Here is a 23,676-nt window from a genome sequence, read left to right as displayed (position 1 = left end):
ATTCTCTCTTCTCTAGCAGGCTTGGGCGGCGGAAGCATGTGCGCGTTTAAAGTTGAGCGATTCGGGCCTTTTATATAATCATTGCTATGCATAGGCTGCAAATGTCGACCATCTGTGTTCAGGAACCACCTTGAATGTGAGTTTACAAAACTTGTGGCACAGATTAATGATTTTGTCTCAATTTTACTGATCCGACCCTAAACGTTAGCAGATAGCAAACATTAGGTAACATTCTAACGTTAGCCAATTGTTTCCAACCATCTTAGCTACATGACCAATGCATGTAAAATGTTGTTCTGTGCGTACTTCTTGCTTATGGAAACAGCTTTCAGTTATCTTCACTTTTAGTTTTGACTTAAATGTCACTGAATGAAACTGATCGTGATTGCTAACGTTAGCTAGCCTTATTTCATGAAACACGTGGTAGTGCTTGACGGATCACCATTTAAGTTACCAGTTTACTCAAAAGCCGTAGTCGACATGTGCTTGTGTAACATTGAGTTTTGCATTAATATTACAGGGGACTTGACGCCTGACTTAATTTCTTGAGACGACGAATGGATGTCGCGCTTCTGAAGATTCGGTCCACAGACCGTAATGCAAGACCCTGATCAGCTTTGAGGCGGGGAATGGAGCAGGGTATCAGCATAACGTGCTAAAGGGTAAACGTTTCTCGTGAACTGGGAGTAATATTCAATACATGTGTATAGGTTTCTCTGATGAATTCGTTATATAGGAAAAGCCGTCTGATGCGATAACTGACGATGGATAACGGTTCTGAGAACCTGTCCGTAACATTAGGCACTAAATTAGAAGGTTAAATTCCTTTCGCCCTATATGCTAAGTTGGGTTTTTTATTTCCCCAGGTAAAAGGAATGGGTGAGGACTCATCTGAATGAAGGTCATCTTGAGGTAAGAACCTATTGATTTTAAAGGGATGAATGTTAATTGGTGTTGTCTCATGATGATTATTGTTATCCCTGTCTGAACCACTGTGTGGATTAATGGTAACCTGAAGCTCTTGTGCAGATGAGTGAAACAAAGCAGCAGTTTTAGCAAATTGGTTAAATGCACATTTCTGAATATCCTACAGATCACTGGCTCAAAGGACTTGTTTACCCTCAAGAAGCAGATTGGAAAGTGTGGATGTGTGAAGCATCAGAACAGTGGACCAGGACTAACTTGATTACCACCCTAATGTAAGAGCCTGTTCAGGGTGTCTTGATGGTTGCTATTATGAGTTTTATGATCTTGTTAGCCTGATCTGAACAACTGTGTTGCAACACGTTTTTAGGGTTCTCTGATGAATTCGTTATATAGGAAAAGCCGTCTGATGCGATAACTGACGCTGGATAACGGTTCTGAGAACATGCCTTAACATTAGGGCACTAAATGAGGTTAAATTCCTGTAGCCTTTTATTCTAAGTTGAGCTTATTTCTTTCCCCAGCTAAAAGAAATGGGTGAGGACTCATCTGAATGAAGGTCATCTTGAGGTAAGAACCTATTGATTTTAAAGGAATGAATATTAATTGCTGTTCTCATGATGATTATTGTTATCCCTGTCTGAACCACTGTGTGGATTAATGGTAACCTGAAGCTCTTGTGCAGATGAGGTGAAACAAAGCAGCAGTTTTAGCAAATTGGTTAACTGGACATTTCTGAATATCCTACAGGTCACTGGCTCAAAGGACTTGTTTACCCTCAAGAAGCAGATTGGATAGTGTGGATGTGTGAAGCATCAGAACAGTGGACCAGGACTAACTTGATTACCACCCTAATGTAAGAGCCTGTTCAGGGTGTCTTGATGGTTGCTATTATGAGTTTTATGATCTTGTTACCCTGATCTGAACAACTGTGTTGCAACACGTTTTTAGGGTTCTCTGATGAATTCGTTATATAGGAAAAGCCGTCTGATGCGATAACTGACGCTGGATAACGGTTCTGAGAACATGCCTTAACATTAGGGCACTAAATGAGGTTAAATTCCTGTAGCCTTTTATTCTAAGTTGAGCTTTTTCTTTCCCCAGCTAAAAGAAATGGGTGAGGACTCATCTGAATGAAGGTCATCTTGAGGTAAGAACCTATTGATTTTAAAGGAATGAATATTAATTGCTGTTCTCATGATGATTATTGTTATCCCTGTCTGAACCACTGTGTGGATTAATGGTAACCTGAAGCTCTTGTGCAGATGAGGTGAAACAAAGCAGCAGTTTTAGCAAATTGGTTAACTGGACATTTCTGAATATCCTACAGGTCACTGGCTCAAAGGACTTGTTTACCCTCAAGAAGCGGACTGGAAAGTGTGGATGTGTGGAGAAGCATCAGAACAGTGGACCAGGACTGACTTGATGACCACCCTAATGTAAGGACCTGTTCATAACTGGGCCAGTCTTGATCGTTGCTATTACAAGCTTATGATGATCATTGTTATCCCTGTCTGAACAACTGTGTTGAATAATGGTAACCTGAAGCTTGTGTACTATGAATCATTAAGCAGTGCAGCATTTATCCCCTCCCCTGCAAATTAGTAATAGCTTTTTGAAATATATTTTCTACAGGTCATTGGCCTGAAGGGTCAGTCTGGTCCCTTGAGGAGCTACTGGAAAGGTGAATGAAACGGATGAAGCCATGGCACGTGTAAATTCAATTTTATTGCACTTGGAAAATAAAAACCATAATGTACAAAATTGTTATGTGTGGAATGATGTGTGTGGTGTGGTCCTTAGTGTGGCTAGGAAGAACTGTTCATCTTGGAGGAAGTCTCTGTCCTGTAAAGAGAATTTTTTTATTTTTTTTTCTAATGACATGGCACTCAAAGAATCTCCCATAGAAATGTAACGCCAATCTGCCAGTTGTCTATACATATCCCACCCATCGACGTGAGTACATCGCGCCAATCATGTGGTGTGATCTAGCCGCTGGAGCAAGGTTGGTGTCAGCCTTGCGCAAGTGCAGTTCTGCCTGATAACGCTAAGTGAAGGGAGTTGCCTTACAGGACTCCTTACTTAAACCAATCATGGTCACATTCATTCTTAAGATTTCCTGTATTGATATGGGTCAAACTTCATATTGTACTCCAGAAATAGTCACGATATGTAAAGGGCGTACATAAATCTGCTCTTATTCTTACTGATGGATTTTTCATAGACAATAAGATAAGCTGTGGATCCTATTCAAATGACTGCATTGGATTGAGCTGTTTGTTATTGTAGAAAATGAACCATATGCTACACTTAGTGATGACATTTGTGTTGCTGTATACCTTTTCTGCGGAGTGTCTGAGCATCGCCAATTTGGCTAGCAGTTCTGGAGATGTTGCGTTGGTTCCAGGAGACTGGACTTGGACAGTTGCTAGAGAGGACATCAGCTGACTCTTGCCCACTGGTGCAAAATCTGTACAGTTAAAGCCAATCAAGAATTATTCTAAATGTTACAAACCATCAATGAGTAATCTAAGAGTTTGTATGTAGGAGGAAAAATATGTACCTGTGTAAATAGGGGCTGGGGGCAGATGTATGGGGAGGCTGTGTCTCATGTTCTCAACTTCTCTCCTGTGTTCAGTTACCTTCATTCGCTCCTGAGAGGGAGAAATTCAACCAGCTCATCATAAATTACCAATGTAGTTATGCATTCACTATTACATTTAACACACAGTGAATTAATGCAGCATTGAAGGGATTTTTTTAAGCAATGTATTTTTCAGCTGTGCTGTTGTATGTAATTGAAGACCACTGTGATCTATGGTGCTGTTGTGCACCCACACATCTTGAGGGTGTAGGCAGTGCTGCAAATGCCCCTCGCCCACCTTGTGCAGGTGTTGTTCCTGCTGCCGCAGCCGCTCCATCTGGGCATGGATGCTGCGCAGACGAGTCTGATGCTCCGCCTCCACCTGTCGGGCCTCCTGCAGCGCTCTCTCGCCCTCTTCAAACTTCTCGGAGGCCAGCTGCGCAAACACACAAGAATAACATTTGGATAATATATATTAATGCTGTCTGTCAAGATGGTTTTGCCATACATTAAGCATACATCATTTTATAATTTTTTGCAATGACACAAATTAAATTTCTCCTGCCCCCTTATAGATGTTCTGAACAGTAGCCGCCAGCCATTCGCAGCCTAATATCAGTGTATCCCACTACTAAAACATAATGTATGAAGAATCAATTATTTTAGATAATTATACACGAGTCACAAAATTTGATTTCACCTCATCCGCGGACAGAGAAATGCAAAGACACTGCGTGAAGGGCCAGCGAGGGGAGAAAAAACATTTCCTACATTAGGCTACTGCTGTGATAACCCTGATAGGATGCTACCTACATTAGGCTACTATACTGTGATAACCCTGATAGGATGCTACCTTGTCCCAGTGCATTTAGCTGTCAAATACATGCATTTATAATATTACAAATGTCTTAATGGCAGTATGTGTATTTAAAATGCTCCAACAGTATCTAATAGTTTCTATATGGATGTGTTTTGCCACGTTTTGTGACTTTGAAAAAAAGCTCTGGCCAAAGTAATCTAAAATTAGCCTTTTCAAGTTGTCAGGTTTACTGAACAAACCAAACAGTGGACACTATTATACTTTTCAGTAGCCTAGCTATTTTATTTTGCTTTAGTTATAGTTATTTTGCTGTAGGCCTATTGGTTGTATTGATTGATGTGCCCATACTTGTAACGTGGAGCAGCCATAGAGTAGCCTAGTAGGCTACCCTTGGAGTGGAGAGGTGGAGTATTGGTTAACATGTTGATGTTGAGGAAGGTCTTTTTTGTGACAAAGTGCATGAAACATGCGAGTTCAAAATCCCCCCGGTAGCCTATTAGTCTTCTTACATCTCATCTGCCCACTACACCTTCTCAAACGAAGCACTGGTCAATTTAGGTGGCTAAAAATATTTAGGCTAGGCTTGCTGTTTTAACTCAGTTTAACTCAAACTAGTCTACTATTCCGTAAGTACTTTCAGTGCAAATATTCAAACTAGCTAACGTTTTCAGTCAATTTCATGGCTTATTTAGGCTAAAATAGCCTAGGCTGTTTGTAGAGCTGCACTGAATAAACTTCACTGACAACAGGTAAATCCAAGATTTGGTCATTGAGGCTCTCTATGAAAACAAACTTTTGTCTTTCCGAAGTTTATTTTTGTATTTCGGGGTACAGTAGCCTAATAACCTATTTTCCTAATGTCCTGACAATATAGTTTTTCCGGAAAAACTATATTGGTTTGCTGTTTAAACTCCAGTTAAAAGACTGGTGCCGCTCTGAACTTTCCTGCCAGTACCGGTTTGTCGGCGTCAGGCGCTACATCTCAATCGGCCACCATCTATCCTATAAAGAGCATTACATGATTTTGCACAACTGTACCCCTGCTTCACCCAACATTTCAGATCAAGCATAGCTCCCACCTTGCTGAAGCTCTCCACCTCCTGAGCGCGAGTTTTGAGTCGGATGGCCGTGGCACTCAGCCTCTCCTTGTCCCGATCCAGGTCCTCCCTGAGGCGGTCCAGGGCCTCTCGCTCCCGGGTCACCGTGTCCTCCCGCTGCTTCAACTCCCCGGCCCTCAGCTTCAGCTCAGCCTGCTCCTGCACACACACACACACACACACACACACACACACACACACACACACACACACACAAATCATAGTCTTAGTCAGTGCAGTTCAGTTTTAATCTGAACACACACACACACAAACAGATTCATGATTTTGATATGCCTCTTGCCAGATCAAAATAGTTCAAAACTTGGATACTTTTTGGATCATTTTTCAGTTAAACCATGTAATTTCCAAGACTGTACTAGAGATAATGGTGTAGACTTGACAGCTGTACACTGCTTGGAGTTCTCTGTGTAGGCCTGGTCTGAGGGTCTGTGAGCCCTGTACCTGCGCAAAGCTGATGATTGAGCCCTCGCGGTGGGCGTCCCTCTCCAGAACGCGGCTGGCCTCCCGCTCCACGCGATCCTGCCGCAGCTTCTCCTGCGTGTGGAACTGTGTCCACTCGGCGGCCAGCTTCCTGCGCTCCTCAGCGCAACGTTGCATCACCTGCTGCTGCTCCTCCAGCAGTGCGCTCTGGGAAGGAAGGAAGAGAGAGAGAGAGAGAAATAATTAAAATGTGCGATTTTACCCTGGCATGGATTCTACCCCATCCATCCATTTCTACCAATGCATGTGAATCGTGAATTTTTCTGCTGTCTCTTTTTCTGTCTCTTGGTATCACTCCCTCTCTCTCTCTCTCACACACTCTCAGCAGAATATATCAGAATTCTTCACGTGTGAGAAGCTGAGGCTCTCACAAACTTTAATGCCATTCAACTTTGGTTTCAATCCAACCACCTTTTACTGAACAAGAAAAAGTCACACAGTATGCTGTTCCCCACCAGATCAGCTACATCAAATCAAGATAACACTCTTTCACTCAAATTCTCAGATAATACTCCACTGATACTAGTTAATGAAATGAAATACTTGGGCCTTTGGCTTGACTCACAACTCTCCTTTAGGTGTCACATTAATTCTGTTGTAAAAAAGATCAACTGTAATTTTGTATCGCTCCATTAATTGTTTTACTCAACCGATTAGGTTAAGGATTGTGTCTCAACTAATATTTCCTATCTTAGACTATGCGGATGTTGTCTACCAAAACACATCAGAATCACACCAAAAATCATTAAATGTTGCGTTCAATAATATATGCAGATTTGTGCTAAGATGCCCTTTTACTACTCATCACTGTGTAATGTATGACTCACTGAACTTATTATCACCTAAAGCCAAAAGACAGTACCACTGGTTTCAGATTATTTTTAAATGTGTGTACACTGATTATCCTTCTTACCTCAAGGATTATTTAATTCCATATAGACCCAGCTATAGACTGAGACACACTGAATATCCCTCCTTCACTGTGCCAAACATCTCCAAAGAGAGTGGTAGACGAACCTTTAAATTTAAAGCCCCTTCAGACTGGAATTGCCTACCTGGGTCTCTAAGATCTGCCACTTCTTTGCATTCCTTTAAAACATCGCTCTTTACTCACTTGCAAGTAAACTGTTCCTGTAAATGTTTTTCTCATGTGTGACTGGTCCTTTGTTTTCTATACTACCATGTGGGATACTTTTTGTCCTTACTTTTCTACTCATGTGTTTTTGTGTTTATACAGTATGTGACTATGGGTTTAAGTGTGCGTATATAGGACCATATCATGTGTGTATATGTATTTACTGGTATGTATATACATATGTGCATGGGCTAAATGTTGTCATGCCTCTTAATACTGTATTATGTTTAATACATGGTCTGGTTCTCACTAAGGACCCGGCGGGGTGGTTGTGGCGGGCGAGGTGGGATGAGGGAGAGCTTTAGAGGGTGTGAATGTACACGTGCTGTATTGTCTTTGTCTTGTGTCCCGAGGACCCCCTCGTAAACGAGATGTCTCATCTCAAGGGGTTATCCTCCTCACAATAAATGTCATAAATAAACACAAGCGTCCACACCAACCTTGGCTCTCTCCAGCTCCTCTCTCTCTATGCCTATCTGCTGGCTCGTGGTCCGTCGCTCCTCCTCCAGGCCCCGCAGGGCTGACTCTGCTTTCGCCTGTTCTGCAGAGACTCTCCAGCGCTCCTGAGGTACACCAACGCAACAGGAACGAGTTACCATCTTGTGAGTAGATCCTCACTAAACTTTTATAAGTATATTTTTTGGGGCTTTTTATGCCTTTAATTAGACAGGACAGTGGAGAAAAACAGGAAGTTAGTGGGAGAGAGAGTCGGGGTGGGATCCGGAAAGGACCACGGGGCGGGAATCGAACCCGGGTCGCCGACGTACGGTGCAGGTGCCCCAGCCAGTTGCGCCACAGCTGGGGCCTAAACTCTAACTTTTAATACGATCACATGGTCAACGGAATATGTGGGACGAAGGGTCCAGGGTCGAGCCAAAGGGAGGTCATCCCTGTCTGACCTTCTCCAGCTGCCTCTGCTGCTCGGCCAGCTGTGTGTCCATCTTGGCGATGACCTCCTGCAGCCTTGCCCTCTCCTCAGCCATGGCCCTCTGCTGCTGGCCCAGACGGTCCTGCATAACTGGGAAACACAACACATGACACAATCCTTCAGGTTCTGGTAGTGAAACGAATGTAATGCAGGAAAGGTCTAGAACAGGGGGTGACCTATATCACTGGCTCACTCAGCATGTTTTATGTTTAGAGTAGAATCATGTTAATGCATTATCCACACATGGCTTGAAAGTAGACTCAATATCTAAGTGTCTATATATATGTTTGGTTAAGTTACATTTAACATCATATTTATACATCATTACAAAATAGACAGAGACAGGAACCTCTGAGTTGCTCGTCCCTTTGCCTCGCCCCCTGCTCCAGGCCTTGGGTCGTGTGCTCATGGGTGCTCTCCACACGAGAGGACAGGTCCCCCAACCGCCGTGAAAATTGCTCCATCTGTTCAATCACCACTGTCAAGGACCTAAAAAAACCCCCCATAGATCATTCAGCAGGTTCCCTTGGGTTTGGTGGTAGTTGTGTTGCTATTGCTCTAAACTGCTATGCCTTGTAATCAGCCTTACTTTAAGCTCTTTAAATCTGTTATTACCTTCAATGTCAACATGAACAGATTACTTCAGCACAACTGTAAGGCTAACAGAGTTATGGATTACTCCAGATTATACCAGTACTCCATCAACTGATCATTATGAGTGGCAAGAAGTCTAAGCAGGTAGGTAGGTAGGTAGGTAGGTAGTGAGTAAGCAAAGTCCTTTTAGGCAAGTCCCTCCACTCAGCGGCCATTTGACAACGCTTTTTGGGCACTCGTCGGGCATCCATTTCGGCAGAAATGTGCGTGCGCAAGGCTTCACGACACCAATCTTGCTCCAGCGGCGAGATCACAACACATGATTGGCACGATGTCTTCACAACACACCATATGATTGGCTCAATGTATTCACATCACACCACATGATTGGCTCAATGTATTCACATGTCGACGTTTTGCCGAGGAAGGGGTGGGATATGTGTAGACAACGGCCATATTGGCGTGACAAACTAGCCCCATGCATTTCTATGGAGTATTTTTTGAGTGCTGTGTCTCCACATTAGAAAGTCTCTGGAGTAAGTTAGTGTAAGACCTGGTTTGTGAGGTGGCACTGGTTACTGCATCAATCTCCTCGTCCTTCAATCTCTTCAGTCGAGTGACCTGCTCCTCATAGTCCTTCTTCATCTCCAGAATGGACTTCCTGGGAAGGCAAGTAACATTTCAGTTTGAGCCATTTCAGCCATTTTGAACGGGGCATTATGCTGAATGTAACACACAGTGTTGTGCCTATGCAGTGGCACTTAGTGGTGACTACATATTTGTGGCATGTCTACCAGTGTTGCGCGGTCTGCCCGAAATTAAGCGGTCACCCGCGGTTATGAGTCATAAACAAAACATTTTAATGATATTCGGGTCATTTGTGGGCGGGTCAGTTAAAATTAATTAAATATATATTTTCTACAAATAGGCCTACTTAAAATATCACGAGAAGGCTAGCATCAATACAGTAAAGCATCAATACAGTAAAGCCAACAGTAAAGAAGCTGAAGACGCGAGTTAAAATAATAGACACCCCTTCAGGAAAAGCGATATAGGCTATGGGAAATATTGGGAAAAGTTCTTAAAGAAGATGACAGTAGTACAAGTTATGGTCTATGTAGGCCTACTTCTTGCGAAGCCATTTAAAAGTATGACAGCCAAAACGGGCAGCCTGCAGGAATAAATGTTATGGCACAGACTACACAGCCATATCTACCGGTATGTATAGGTTCGCGCATGCATAAAAGTTACCTTAGTTCGTTGTGTTTGTGACTTTAAACAGTGGATGTGCTTTAGTAAAGCTTTGTGCTTCATTCAGCATTATAAACCAGTTCTTACGCTAACGTTTTGACCAGCAATGTATCTCTCTTGCCTACCTTGCCTCACCATTTCTGTTTTCGAAAGAAAGATGTATGTCCATGGCCTTCAAATCTTATCCTAGTGTTATAATCCTTGTTGGTTGCGTGCGTGCTTGCGCTCTTATTCTCATTCTCTCTCCTGCGCAAACATTATGTCCTGCATGCCTACTGCGTGTAGTTCTACTGCATAAAGTTTCGCAAATAAATTAGTTTGTTTTACAGAAATGGCCTACTGTCACACTGCATGCAGGCTATAACCAAAAGCACACATTTTGTAAATAAGCGGGTCGGATCGCGGGTCGGGTATAATTTTGTCCTAATTAATATTCGCGGTCCGAGTTGCGGTCGGGTTGATTAAAATATCGGGCGACCGCGGGCCGCTTGTGACCAAACCCGCGCAACACTGATGTCTACATTCCATGCCTGTGTTGCCCATTCCGTGTCGTAAATAACGGTAAATGGAAAGGGGGAATTTCTCCACCTCTGCAGGTCGCGGAGCCTCTCCACCTCGCGGTCCCGGTCCTGCTGGCTCTGGGCCAGGCGGCGCTGGTGCTGCGCCTGCAGCTCGACCCGCTCCTGGTCAGCCAGCCGCGTGACCGAGGCCAGCCGCTCCGCCAGGTCCTCGTTCTCCTGCCGCATTCGCAACTCCCGCTGAGCCCCAGACTCCTCCAGCAGCTTCACGCGAGCCCTGGAGGGCCAAGACCAGGAGTCAACACACACACAAACACACACAATCATACAAAATAAGACAAACACGGTAAAACAGCTGCACAGTTACACACACAGAGGTTCATAGGACAATCTTGTGTGAAAAGTAACTATTCCCCTTCACAATTGAACAGATAATAAAGAGAAATAGACTCAGAATACAATCTTATGATACAAAAACTGAGCAAAAATTAGCAAAACTACTCATTTGGACACATGAACACACACACACACAGGTCTGGTCCGTGGGCATGGTGTTGTGAGTGGCTGCACTGGCTGTGTGGTGCTACCTGTGTGTGTTCTCCATCAGCTCTGTGTCCTGTTTGTGGCGGAGCTGCATGCTCTCCAGCAGCATCTGGTTCTGGTCCCGCTCTAGCTGGAGGGTTCGCACCTGCACCACCCAACACAACACAATACCGATTAACACACACACCCACCAACACACACACACACACTCTGAAGCCTCTGATTTCTTACTGCAGAAATACCAAATATGTTGCTCACTTCACTTTTATCTCAAGTCTTATACGTACGGTACCTATAATAAAACCTTGGTACCCATTAGCCTGACGTAATCACACTCAATTCTAGTCAGAATTTGAGTCTGATACTGCTCCATTGCCACGTGGTTATTGGGCATGTTTCCATCGACACAGGGGGGGAAATGCCTCTGCACTCAATTGGATGGACCTAAACAATGGGAGCTACGAAATAGCTTATCGTGAGCTGTAGGAAGAACACCCGAACCATCTTTCTTCTCCACAAATGCCTTAACAATGTTTACTGGTGTTTTTTTTATTGCACTGTCAAACACCCGACAGCGAAATCTAGGGGTGTAACGGTACACAGAAGTCACGGTTCGGTTCATACCTCGGTTCGGACATCACGGTTCGGTACGAGTTCGGTACAATGGAGGGAAAAGCAAAACAAAAATGCAGAAAGCATTTTTTTTTTGTACATGTCTCAGGCTGTACCACCTAGTCATACAGTCTCTTCCCTGAGCTATCTGCAACAGCCTGAAGTGTGTAAGATGTAGGCTAAACAGTACAATAAGTGCCCAGACTCAATCTGTAACTTGTAAACAAAATAAGACAATCAGCTATAAAACTGAAAATAGGCCTACAGCATCTCTTATTTCTGAAAGTGCAAATTACATAGAAAATGATTTTTAAAAATCCACATAAGCAAGACCTTCAACATCTGTGTTTAGTTGTATATGGAAGGGTCTACAATTTGCCTCAATATTTTTCATTGTGTGTAAAGTAATAATCTAGCCTACTAACTGTGAAAATATCACACTATTTTGCCTTTTTTTTTTAAACGAAATTGCTCCTTTCATTTCATAAACAGACTACAACTAGAAGTCACGTGACTTTGCCCTTTGACGTTAACTCACCGTAGCAGTGATTGGTAGCCTACATCATCTGGGTGATGGCTTCGAATATGTGTAGCATTTTTTCCACTCACATACCCAATGCTGAACAACGCCGACACACAATTTCATCTTATCCACCACTCTTTCGCCTGTACTAACGTTACTGTAACTGAAGTTCTCAAACTTGCGATCTTAAAGAGACCAGCGGATCCTCTAACTCTTGTAGGCCTAACCTTAGTGCTGCTAATGACTGACGGACTCGACCGACGACCTGACAAAAAAAAACATAGGCGCCAATCAGAGCTTCAGAGCTAAGGCGAGGCTACAGATTAGCGTTAGGTGTCGCTAAAGAACTCCCGTAACTCTCGCTACGTAACAGTAATTGCGCATGACATTAATTAATCCGCACACGAGTTTTATGTATTTTTATACCGTGTATTCTCCGTGTAAATTAATGCACCGAACCGTGACGCCCGTACCGTTTCAGTTCAATACGAATACATGAACCGTTACACCCCTAGCGAAATCTAAAATATGTAGCAGGGTAGGCTATTCGGAGGCCTTCGTTTTTAAAAATAATTCCATTCACACCGATACTTTCTGAGACTCTGTCTGAAGTGTACCATAAGGGAATGGTGTGAGTGTGTCTGTGGTGTGGTGGTGTGAGTGTGTCTGTGGTGTGGTGGTGTGAGTGTGTGTGTGGTGTGGTGTGAGTGTGTGTGTGTGGTGTGAGTGTGTCTGTGGTGTGAGTGTGTGTGTGTGGTGTGAGTGTGTGTGTGTGGTGTGAGTGTGTATGTGGTGTGGTGGTGTGAGTGTGTGTGTGTGGTGGTGTGAGTGTGTGTGTGTGTGTGGTGATGTGAGTGTGTCTGTGGTGTGGTGGTGTGAGTGTGTCTGTGGTGTGAGTGTGTCTGTGGTGTGGTGGTGTGAGTGTGTGTGTGTGGTGGTGTGAGTGTGTGTGTGGTGGTGTGAGTGTGTGTGTGTGCTGGTGTGAGTGTGTGTGTGGTGGTGTGAGTGTGGTGTGGTGTGGTGGTGTGAGTGTGTGTGTGGTGTGGTGGTGTGAGTGTGTCTGTGGTGGTGTGAGTGTATCTGTGGTGTGGTGGTGTGAGTGTGTCTGGGGTGTGGTGGTGTGATTGTGTCTGGGGTGTGGTGGTGTGATTGTGTCTGGGGTGTGGTGGTATGAGTGTGTGTGTGGTGGTGTGTGTGTGTGTCTGTGGTGTGGTGGTGTGAGTGTGTGTGTGGTAGTGTGAGTGTGTGTGTGGTGTGGTGGTGTGAGTGTGTCTGTGGTGGTGTGAGTGTGTGTGTGATGGTGTGAGTGTGTGTGTGGTGTGGTGGTGTGAGTGAGTGTGTGTGTGGTGTGAGTGTGCCTGTGGTGTGAGTGTGCCTGTGGTGTGGTGGTGTGAGTGTGTCTGTTGTGTGGTGGTGTGAGTGTGTGTGTGGTGGTGTGTGGTGGTGTGTGTGGTGGTGTGTGTGTGGTGTGTGTGTGGTGTGGTGGTGTGAACGTGTCTGTGGTGTGGTGCGGTACCTGGCCTTCCAGCTGGATGATGCGGGCCTGCAGGGTGGCCAGCTGCTCCCCTGTCTGCTGCTCGGCCTCCCTGCGCTGCCTGTGCAGCGCTCCCACCCCCACCTCCAGCGCTCCCACCCCCACCTCCAGCGGTCCACGCAGACCCCAGCCGCTGGCCAGCTGCACCCAGGAACACACAGGACAAAAGGGGTAACGTCACCACAAACACCATATCGAAAAAGGGCAGTTGATGTTGAGGTGTGAAGTGTGACATTATTTTTTATTTACTAAGCATGACATCTACTGATGCGTTCTTCCACCTTTTTAAAATGGTATTTACCTGTTGTTGTAGTAAAAGCTGCTGAAGGCTTTCTGCTGACAAGGACACCTGATTAGGAAACATAGGAACATATAAGGACTGACAGGAAGAAGAAATCTGGGAAACCAGCATTAGGCTTGTTTGACTTCGGCTGAGTCTGACTTGGTCTGGCTTACTACGCAAACGTGATCTTCAGAGCCTAGCCGGGAGGAGCTACAACAGAGGGCAGCTCATCCCGGACAGAAAGGCTACAGTCTGCCTGACGTGACTCGCGGGAGATATCGCGGAATGTTGTTTGCAATAAACACAGCAGAACTTTCATTCTTACTCATTAAAATGAGCATGATGACTGACGAAATAAATTCTTATGATGTAGTTTAAATAAACCACTGTTGTCATACAGTTAACAGGCCTGCATTGTAGCACATACATTCAATATCAAGTGTTTCCCCTATATGTGTGTCTATCTATTTAGCCAACAGCAGAAAATAACAGAATATCCAAACGTTTTCAGTAGGCTAGCCTACCATTGTTGCAGAAATCACGTATAAGAAGGTATCCCTTCGATTTCTGTTTATTTTCGCATATTCCAACATAAGGAAGCAGCATGAGCCTCTAGTCATAATCGTCATGAGGACATTCCTCCCAAATGGCCCTATCACGTCTTTGAACTGATGTCATGAGGGCGTGTTTCAGCTCGTGCAGCTCGTGGAAGGCAACTGCAAGATCTGTCTGCAGGCTAAGACTCCCGCGATATTTTAAGGCCATGTGACATGGTGTCACGGTGGTAAGTCCCTCCCCGGCTGACAGAAGTCAGACAGAATTTCTAACCAGTATGCATTGCGTCCATCCCAGTATGCATTGTGTTCAACCCAGCATGCATCACATCAAGTCAGATCTGCACAGATCTGCCGCAAGTCGAACTCCCCTATTGTCTAACTTACTTCCTTCTTCCTTAATGCAGGAACACTGTCAAACAGCCATTACTTACACATTACTCTCGGAATTAGTCTAGTCTGTAAAAGCTCTTTAACTGATACTTAATTCAATGTTTCCCTTATACATGTAATCTTAATATAAAAAAATAAAAAACTGGTGGGTAAATCTTCCAATCACATTTAAACACACTATGAGCTCACATCTCAAAACCATCTTCTTACCTGAGGTTGGCTAACTGGAGCTGTATTCTCCACTGTCCTCTGTTGTGGTACTGCAAACATATTGAATTCAATTCAATTCGATTCAAATTATAGCATAGGCTTCACAAAGACATAATCAGACACAGAAAAGAAATTAACAAAAAAGTTCACCATCTCCAAAAGATTTACAATACATCTTGGCCCAACATATTTACAATACATCTTGGCCCAACTAACTCTAATTCAAGAGTACCTACACCAGGTGGGGCTGTTCAACACAGCATCTAATGGTCTGGGAGCCTGCCATGTCTGTGCTGCATAGCTGGGGGGCAGAGCCTGTTCACTGGGGGCCCGTCCAGTCTGTTCCTGAGAGGTGCTGAGCTGGGGAGGTGGGTGCCTCACTGCTGCTGGTGTAGTGGATGGAAAGATGGAGGCTCTGCTCTGCTGCCTTTGGTGGGAGATCTGGTCTACGGGCACTACCTTAGATGGCTGGGAGGGTAAAGGCTGAGCAGAGTGGTGGGACTGCAGGGGATACGGGGCTGGATCTGGCAGACTGGTAGGGTCAGCGGAGCTATCTTAAGATTTGGTGCCAGCGAGAAGTGAAAAACAGATTAAGTAGCATCAAAGTCCTACACTAATGTATGCCTGATACCTAATGTGTTTAGTACAAGACAGGAGTGTAGTATGGACATGCACGTTCCCCACCTCCACTCCCCTGAGTTCATTAAAACTCAGTCTGGCGCCTATGGTACTGCATGTCCACAACCTTTCCCGGTTGATGGCACTTCATTCTCTTCATTTTTCCTCTCTCTCCTGAGTGAGATATCCAGACTTCTGACATGTAGCCGTCCTACTACATGCCCCTTTGGACCCTATACCAACCGACCTACTTTAATCCATTAGCCTTACCATCACACCAGCTATCACACATGTGCTATCATAAAAAGTTATCATATTGGTGGTCTCCAACAAATTTTAGAATTCCTTTCATTGAATAACCTTCTTGATCCAAATCAAGTGGCCATTCAACTGAAACAGCTCTGCTGTCTGTGACGGAAACCTTAAAAGAAGCCAAAGTGACAGCTCGGTCCTCATCCCGCTTGACTTATCAGCTGCCTTCAATACGGATAACCACTACATCCTTCTCTCTATACTCTCAAACATGGGCATCACTGGCTCGGCACTTTCCTGGTGTGAATCCTACCTCAGAGGGCGCTCGTTCAATGTGTGTCCTGGCTAGGACAACTGTCCGCATCTCACTACTTCACCACAGAGGTGCCCCAGGGCTCAGCGCTAGAGCCCCTTCTCTGTTATTTACACCACCTCACTGGGTCTGACTATCTGCTTGCACAGCTTCTCATATCACTGCTATGCATATGACACACAGCTCTATCTGTCATTCCCACCCGATGAACCCTCAGTCTCTGCACAGATCTCTGAATGTCTCTCAGACATATCTTCACGGATGAAGGCACATCACCTTCAGCTAAACCTCTCAAAAACTGAACAGCCAAACCAACTACACCATGGCATCAACATCAAAATTGACTCCTTATCTCTTGCCAAGGTAGCGAGAACTTAGTTGGTCATGGTCGATGGCCAACTAACCTTTTATGATCACGTTGCATTGGTTGCCCAGTAATATCACTTCGCACTTTACAACATAAGATAAATCAGGCCATACCTGAGTCAAAATGTGACCCATCTCGTGACTCGACCAGGCTTCCCAGCCTGCAAATGATACCCCTTCCAGTTGATCCAGAATGTGGGGGCGCACCTGGTCTTAAATCAACCCAAAAGGGCACGTTATTCCGCTGCTCATCGAGCTCCACTAGATACCTATAGCTGCACGCATTAAATTTAAATCACTAATGCATGTCCACAAAGTTATGCCTCTTATACAGGGATATGTTACCTCCAGACTGCTGCACTCTTCCAATGAATGCTGCCTGGCTCTGCCACCCGTAAATGTATGGCAATCCAAACTTTTCTCATCTGTAGTTACCCGTTGGTGGAACGCACTTCCAAATCCTACCAGAGCAGAAGTGTACTCTGTCTTCAAAAACCTCCTGAAGACCCAACTCTTTTGAGAGTACCTCCTCTCCTAGCACTACAAACAACTGTGCAGGCTTAATCTAGCACTTCATGTAAATTCTTGAACGATGCTTATTTCTTATGATACAAATTATGATCCCACTACATGACCTTGCATAATGGTACTATTTGGTATCACAGGGGCCAAATTTTATATATACTTTTATTATTATTATTTAATGGCCTTGTTCATGAGTGTGAAGAATTATGTAACTACGGTAAAATATGTAACTGTATTAGTTAGTTAGTAGTTAGTTTCTGCTTTCAATCCCTTTTCACCTAACAAAACCCATATTTCCCAGCCATTTTTAAAAATCAGAACCCCCTCTGTGAGTTTTTCTAACAAATTGGATGCTTTTATCACAAAGCGATACATTTTTGTGCTTAACTGCCCCACTAGTACCTCTGGTTATGGTGGCTCGCTGGTCTTCACTGGCTTTGGTTGGTCTTAGTTGGTCTCCCCTTCCAGCTTTTGAGAGGGATGGAGTGGGACTTACTGGCCTCTGTGCAGCTGAAGAGCCACTTCTGAGAGTGGAGACAGACATGTACTTATCTGACGTGACATTCATGAGACTGTAAATACATCTTGTAAGTCATGGTTCACACATCTACTTTAAAGTTCACTAGCTCAAAGGTACATAACAAAAGCTACAAGCTAATCCAATCATCTTTAACATAATCAACAATCCTTAACGTTGCAGTCCAAATCCAAGGGAACATCTCCAGACAGACAACAGTGTGACGACTAAATACCACAATCAGAAATGAAGTCCAGTGCCCTCACCCTGCATCTTTGTTTAGCTCAAGTGTGTCTTCTTGTTTCCTTCGGGATGTTGGAGTAGGTTGGCCTTTACTGTGTAAACAATAGACAAATTACAACTTATAACACCCTGGAGAAGGGTTTTGTAAGTATGCCATCCTCATATGACCATGAAGGTTATCCTCATAGTTGCTAGCCTGACGAGCCAGACCCACATTAAAATGTAGGGTCTGGGCACTCACCGTTCGCAGTGCTCAGTCCGAGGGGCGGGATAATCAGTTGTCTTTCAAATTCCCTCTGCACGCAATAGGACAGCGGCAGCGCTATGAGTCCCATGCGTTTCCCACCAGCGGAGCTACTTGGCTAGTTCAAACGTTTGCCTACTTAATAAAAGCTTAACTCGTGTCATACTGTTCGCCAGCAGCAACATCCATCTTATTTGTTTTCAAGTAGCAGGGAATTCAAGCCAAACCGTTGCAACTCTGCCATCAATCATTATGTTAAGCCCACCTAACGACTCTATACACGATTTCATTGGCCTGATTAAGTTTCGATTTCTGGAGCTCACAAGCCAACGGAGAGTTGCTAGACTAGCCCTGGCAGCAAATGTAATTTGCGACCGCTAGGGGCGCGTCTAGATTTCTAGGCTACATAGTTGCAGTAATGATGTGTTATACGTCAGATGTAGAAATTTGACACTGACAAGTACACAATTGTATTCTACAGAGGTTGGCTGAACTGGACTGAACAATGTGCTGAAAAAGTTTCCAAAGCAAGTTCCCATGTCATTCTCACCTAAGAAAGGAGTCCAGATCCACTTCCTCTCCCAAGCCGAGAGCATCCTGATGAGCAGCCACCTTCTCCCCCTCCTTGGTCTTCTTCCGACTCAGAGCTCCGGTCAACCAATCGTCCTCCTGCTCTTTCTCCGTCTCCTGCTCCCCCACCTCTCTGAGTCCCTTGGTAGTGTCCTGTCTGGATCTGGTGATTTTGGGCGAAGACGTGGCAATCTCACAACCAGGCCTTGACGATGGGGAGGGAGGAACTTTAGAGGCGTCTGATGCCACAGCGTCCCCTGCTGTTTTCTTCGTCTGCTCGACCTCTACATCAACATCATCCTGTTTGAGTCCCAGCCAATCAGCTGTAGGCCTGCTGGCTCGTGAGGAGGTGGGTGTGGCAGGGGTGCTGGGCTTTGATTTGCGCTCAGGTGAGTGTGAGCTGATATCTTCTGTGGAGAATCTGGTAGATTGAACACAACTATAAATAGTTTGATACTAAAGTGGACAGCCCTTGGGTAGTTTGACTGAACTTGTTGGACTAACTCCCACCTGACTGACTGCCTGCGGGACTGTCGTCCTTCTGGGGTTCCGGCCAGTGTGGGCTGGTAGGAGCCAAACGTTAAGTCCTCCTCTCCAACTAGAGCATCTTTGGGAAGGAAACAGTCTGGTTCAATTTTCCTAGAAGATATCATCTACTCAGCTGGGTATACTAGTGAGGGGAACAACATACCTTTGGCACTGGGGTTCTTTTGCTGTTGTGGCTGCTGTTTTTGTTCTTTCTTCTCCCCTGTTGGGGGGCGCTCCAGCAGGTGTGGGGATGTCCCTCGGCTCAAGATCTCATCCAGCCTGGTGCGTGGTCTTTGGGGGGGCTCACTGTTCAGTACAAGAGGGGGTTTCAGTGTACTAGACACTATTTGACTCAATAAATGAAAATCCAAATAAATGAATATCCAAACATATACAGTATATATACTTGCACTCTTCCTCAAAAAACAAGCCTGTTTTTTGATGTGATAAGTTTTGCTTTGAGCATTGACAACGGTACCTCTCTTTCTTTGGAGCCAGTGCGGCTGTCTTGTTCTTTGATGTAGACATTTCTCCAAATCCTAGCGCATCGATGAGGTCATCCTCCTCATCATCAAATGTCAGCTCGTCCCGTTTCTTTGTCTTTGGAGCCAGGGCTGTCGATGCTTCTCAGACAGAAAAAAGGGATTACATTCACACAATGAATGAAACATAAATAGAATAAATGAAATGACAGAATGACAACAGTGACATCGGACTGAACTTACCTTTCTCTGTCTTTTTCTGACTGACAAGAGGGGATGCAGCGGGACTGTCACTTTTTATCCCTGACGTTTTCTCGGACAGTGAGCTTCTTTTCTGTGCCTTTGGGGGATCCAAATCATCCAGTAGGTCATCCAGGGGATCATCAAAGTCTGAATCAGAAAACAGCAAGGGCAAATCACATAATGGACAAACAATGTGCAGCTCCTTCACAATCTGAATGTACTGCCACTCAAGGTAAAGGGAAAATGTGAAATCCAAAAAGTCAAAATAGCCACCGCACACTGGAATCATTTATTGATTGTTCTATTGTTAAGAGCGAACAATGCATTTCACCTGCCTGCTTTTTCAGGAAGGGGAAATGTGAAATATTTAAAAGCATCAAACACACTTTATTCCATAATCTCAACCAAGGGCATTTTAAGGTAATCCCTCAATATTCAGATTCACTTTTTGCTAAGGTTAGGTAAATCAGTTAGGTCTTTATATCTCCACAAGGTGAACCTGAATAAGGCATTAAGGTATTCTATTCTATGGATACCTTTTTCACCATCAGGTGGTCCAGGTGGAACATCATCTCCACCATCACCACCATCATCATCATCTTAGACAATGAAGCAATAATGGAGGGAAGAGGAATACAGTGAGTACTCCATAACCATATAGGGGACAAGTAGTACTACTACCCTTCTAATTTTACTAAGTGAAAGAAATCAAACATGTATATGAAACCGAACAGTTGTTCTCCATGTCAATGTAATATTGTGCTCACATGAAATGTTCACATAAACATATTGTTTGTACAGTAATGTTATAAAGTACTAGTAAATGAGTAAGAATCCAACTGCTCAAAGACTTTAAAGCAGTGTTCCCGAGCAAAAACAACTTAGGGTCTATTCAGAAGCTAACAGTTCAAAATGTTGTTTGAGATCATAATTACGTTAGTTGGTCGAGTTTTAAGCAAGACAGTTGTTTGCATTAACACCAAATTGTCTTACAGTGAAAGTGAACCGGGCATAAACACACGTCAAAACTGAACTATTTTATACCACCTTGAAGGAACGCTTAACAAGTTGATTAACGAATGCAGTACAAAACAGTCAATGAATGCGAGAGGAGAGTCGGCTACTCTTAAGTCTTCCTTCAAGGTGGTCGCGACAGGAAGTTAGCAAAGGTAGGCTAAAATCACATCCTTCATTAAATAACATTTTTATAACTGTTCGAAACACTTACAATGTAACAACCTCACCACACTACCACAGAAGTGTCATTCTATTTTGAACATTGTCAGTGGTGTAAAATAGTTTGTTTTTGACGTGTGTTTATGTCCGGTTCGCTTTCACTGTAAAACCCCACCAATTACCATAATTATGCTCTCAAACAACATTTTGAACCTGTTAGCTTCTGAAAATAGACCCTAGGTTGTTTTTGCTCCAGAACATTCCTTTAACAAAACAATGAGAAAAGACCACTATAGATGTACCTAGGAAGCTGAATTTCTTGTAACTCTGTGCTGTTGATGCGGGTGCTGACCTGGGCTTCCTCTCCTCACGGGCAGGCACGTCTGAGTACAAACACTATGGTCAGCTTAAGTTTCCCCCACATTTCCCCCATATTCAAGCAATACAGTAGATACAACACACAGGTGAGGAGCATTCATCAGTATCTTATGATGTTACATCTACGTGACCTCACACACCTGTGTCACTGGCCCTCAGTTTGTCTCCAGGTTTTGAGGGCTCTGGCTTAGAACCTGCTGAGGTGTAGCTTTTTGTCTGTGCCGGGGCAGAGCTTGGCTTCTTCTTTGAGCCAAACAGATCAGCATCCATGTCATCAATGTCCTGGTAATTTGAAGTTGACCACCAAATTTAGTCCACCATCAAAGTACAGAGTACAGAGAGTATCCCACACAGAGATTATACAACATCATCATATGTTTGTTGACTCTCAGCTAAATGCATTGAACAGATGAAGTCTCCAACATAGAGTTTGATACCACTTGGAGTTAGCCAACTTCAAAGAAGCAGAATGTATCCCGACTTACAATCTTCCACTGGACTTAAAGAGAGTCACAAATACCTTTGACCATTCCATATAAACCTGTAGGTTTTTACCTTCATGCTCTCCAGAAGAGCTTGAGGATCGGCCTCAGACACGTCAGACAGCTGGAAAAAAAAAACTCAAAATGAAACAGAATCATCATGCCTCCAAGCTCAGGAGTATGTGCTTAGTTTAAGTCAAATCAACCCACGTCATCTTCTTTCACTGCTTCCTCTGCCAGTTTACTGAAGAATTCGTCATCATCCAACACAGACCTGGAAATCACATCAGGTGACAAAAACATGAAAAGAGTGAAAGTCAGCATTTCAAAGCTTGTCCACGTGGTTGATCCTTACTTTTTCCCACTGCGTGATGGAAGTACACCTTTGGCCCTTGTGCGCTCACGGGAAGGTGTTTGTGTCTTTGCTGGGAAATCTGTGTGAGACCAAATTTGAAATGTAAGACTTTTGAGAAACTTCATGTCTGGGATGCATTACTAACTGCTTGAAAGACCAATAGAATTAGCAATATTGCACTGTATTTTGCATATCGACTACCACAGCTCTAAACCTGCAGATTGTACACATACCATCATCGTCCAAAAGACCTCCAAGTACATCATCAATTGAGCCTATAATAACGATAAAGAAAGTTGTTGTAAATGTATTTCACAATTTGAAAGACGTGTGTCGATTGCACTACACAGAATGTATGGACCTACTTTGTAAAGCCTTCTTCTGTTTTGTCGTCTGTGGTAGAAGAGCAGAAAACATGTACTGATGTTGACTGAGGAGGAACTTGCATACCTAGCTACGACTCTAACTCTAATAGCGGTTTAATTATCTAGCAATATAACGTTACCTAATAACATAAACTATAATTACCTTTGCAATATGCATGCATCACTGTGTCAAGGTTGTCATACTCACCATGGTTCCCTAACTTTTAACAAATAACCAAATAACAGGTCAATGGAGTGAGGTAAATCTCTTCACAGCGTCGGCGTCACCAATGGTAACCGTAGCGAGGAGCAATCTCATTACCCATGATTGCCTGCCGACTTGTTACAATAAAAGACAAATACAAGCATTAGTGTCCTCGTAACTAGTACCCTCACAGTCTTCTGATCTCGTAACATACAATACTGGGCATGAATGAAAGCTAATTATAACGTTGAAGTTTCATGCAGAAGAAGTAGACTAAGTTAACGTATGGCACTATCTATGTTAACGTTAGCAGCAGTGCATTTCATTAGAGTGACTAGACGGCTAAACCTACGTCTGACCATTTGCAAAAACGTTGTACAGCTAGGTACTAAAGATATATAGGACACATTATACAATTACAACATATTGCACAATTCCTGAAATATCCTCACACAAAAAGCAGGACAGAAATAGTCTAAGATTTTGAACGCTTGAGGTTCGTTGGAGAAACTTCCTGTTTTGCTCCTGAGACTTGTGGGTAGTGTAGTAGCCTAATCCTGAACAGTTGCATTAAACCACCACTAGGTGGTGCTCTGGGAAATGACAGCTGTATTAAACTCCCTCTACCAGTGCCGCCGCTACCACCACGCGCATCATGCACTGTGCATAGGGCACCAAGTGTCGTCGGGGCACCAAAATTTAGCCTTACATTTAGCTTGACTTAAAACTGCTTTTGAGGGCGAAAAGTGTCATTCTATTTATTTTTTCCTTTTTTATTACATTAAAAAGGAAAAAATAGTTGTACTTTTG

General features: G+C 43.9%; 1 protein-coding gene, 1 long non-coding RNA gene and 6 other non-coding genes across 8 annotated transcripts; 7 read left to right on the top strand and 1 right to left on the bottom strand.

Annotated features, from left to right (window-relative positions):
• The first annotated feature begins 14 nt into the window (after positions 1 to 14).
• Positions 15 to 2,688, top strand: LOC143102019 (uncharacterized). Its single transcript, XR_012982549.1, has 9 exons — positions 15 to 136; positions 521 to 662; positions 867 to 912; positions 1,094 to 1,199; positions 1,449 to 1,494; positions 1,675 to 1,780; positions 2,029 to 2,074; positions 2,255 to 2,363; positions 2,560 to 2,688. It is a non-coding gene; the product is annotated as an uncharacterized LOC143102019 (long non-coding RNA).
• Positions 713 to 783, top strand: LOC143103377 (small nucleolar RNA SNORD49). The gene has a single exon (XR_012982795.1). It is a non-coding gene; the product is annotated as a small nucleolar RNA SNORD49 (small nucleolar RNA).
• LOC143103379 (small nucleolar RNA SNORD49) lies at positions 1,297 to 1,367 on the top strand. The gene has a single exon (XR_012982797.1). It is a non-coding gene; the product is annotated as a small nucleolar RNA SNORD49 (small nucleolar RNA).
• LOC143103376 (small nucleolar RNA R38) lies at positions 1,534 to 1,603 on the top strand. Its single transcript, XR_012982794.1, has one exon. It is a non-coding gene; the product is annotated as a small nucleolar RNA R38 (small nucleolar RNA).
• LOC143103378 (small nucleolar RNA SNORD49) lies at positions 1,878 to 1,948 on the top strand. Its single transcript, XR_012982796.1, has one exon. It is a non-coding gene; the product is annotated as a small nucleolar RNA SNORD49 (small nucleolar RNA).
• On the top strand, positions 2,114 to 2,183 carry LOC143103375 (small nucleolar RNA R38). Its single transcript, XR_012982793.1, has one exon. It is a non-coding gene; the product is annotated as a small nucleolar RNA R38 (small nucleolar RNA).
• On the top strand, positions 2,408 to 2,477 carry LOC143103374 (small nucleolar RNA R38). Its single transcript, XR_012982792.1, has one exon. It is a non-coding gene; the product is annotated as a small nucleolar RNA R38 (small nucleolar RNA).
• On the bottom strand, positions 2,633 to 23,387 carry fbf1 (Fas binding factor 1). Its single transcript, XM_076265356.1, has 32 exons — positions 23,319 to 23,387; positions 22,662 to 23,000; positions 22,530 to 22,571; positions 22,297 to 22,375; positions 22,152 to 22,215; positions 22,015 to 22,065; positions 21,600 to 21,741; positions 21,384 to 21,464; positions 20,442 to 20,504; positions 19,906 to 20,052; positions 19,659 to 19,803; positions 19,344 to 19,486; positions 19,163 to 19,259; positions 18,633 to 19,073; positions 17,862 to 17,930; positions 17,481 to 17,602; positions 15,241 to 15,558; positions 15,005 to 15,054; positions 13,830 to 13,913; positions 13,547 to 13,669; positions 10,940 to 11,040; positions 10,423 to 10,629; positions 9,137 to 9,244; positions 8,339 to 8,478; positions 7,961 to 8,079; positions 7,502 to 7,624; positions 5,888 to 6,073; positions 5,408 to 5,584; positions 3,807 to 3,944; positions 3,488 to 3,578; positions 3,264 to 3,394; positions 2,633 to 2,769 (listed from the first exon to the last, which is right to left on the bottom strand). The coding sequence occupies exons 2-32, from the start codon at positions 22,711 to 22,713 to the stop codon at positions 2,692 to 2,694; spliced, it is 3,912 nt and encodes a 1,303-aa protein (XP_076121471.1). The 5' UTR covers positions 22,714 to 23,000; positions 23,319 to 23,387; the 3' UTR covers positions 2,633 to 2,691.
• Positions 23,388 to 23,676: the final 289 nt, after the last annotated feature.

The sequence above is a fragment of the Alosa pseudoharengus genome, unplaced genomic scaffold (assembly GCF_046254945.1).
Source record: "Alosa pseudoharengus isolate Yale_2024_CS ecotype anadromous, Long Island Sound unplaced genomic scaffold, YU_APseudo_1.1 YU_APseudo_1.1_scf_4, whole genome shotgun sequence".
Classification (NCBI taxonomy): domain Eukaryota; kingdom Metazoa; phylum Chordata; class Actinopteri; order Clupeiformes; family Clupeidae; genus Alosa; species Alosa pseudoharengus.
Note: the sequence above shows the minus strand (reverse complement) of the source record. Positions and strands in the feature narration are given on the sequence as shown.

Bases quoted from the DNA above. Each gene is read 5' to 3' on its own strand.
- fbf1 (XM_076265356.1), bottom strand. From the start codon at position 22,713: ATGTTTTCTGCTCTTCTACCACAGACGACAAAACAGAAGAAGGCTTTA. The intron at 20,505-21,383 runs GTACATCTATAG...TCATTGTCTAAG, and splicing joins CAAGAAATTCAGCTTCCTAG to ATGATGATGATGGTGGTGAT. The intron at 19,260-19,343 runs GTATGTTGTTCC...TCCTTCCCAAAG, and splicing joins AAAGAACCCCAGTGCCAAAG to ATGCTCTAGTTGGAGAGGAG.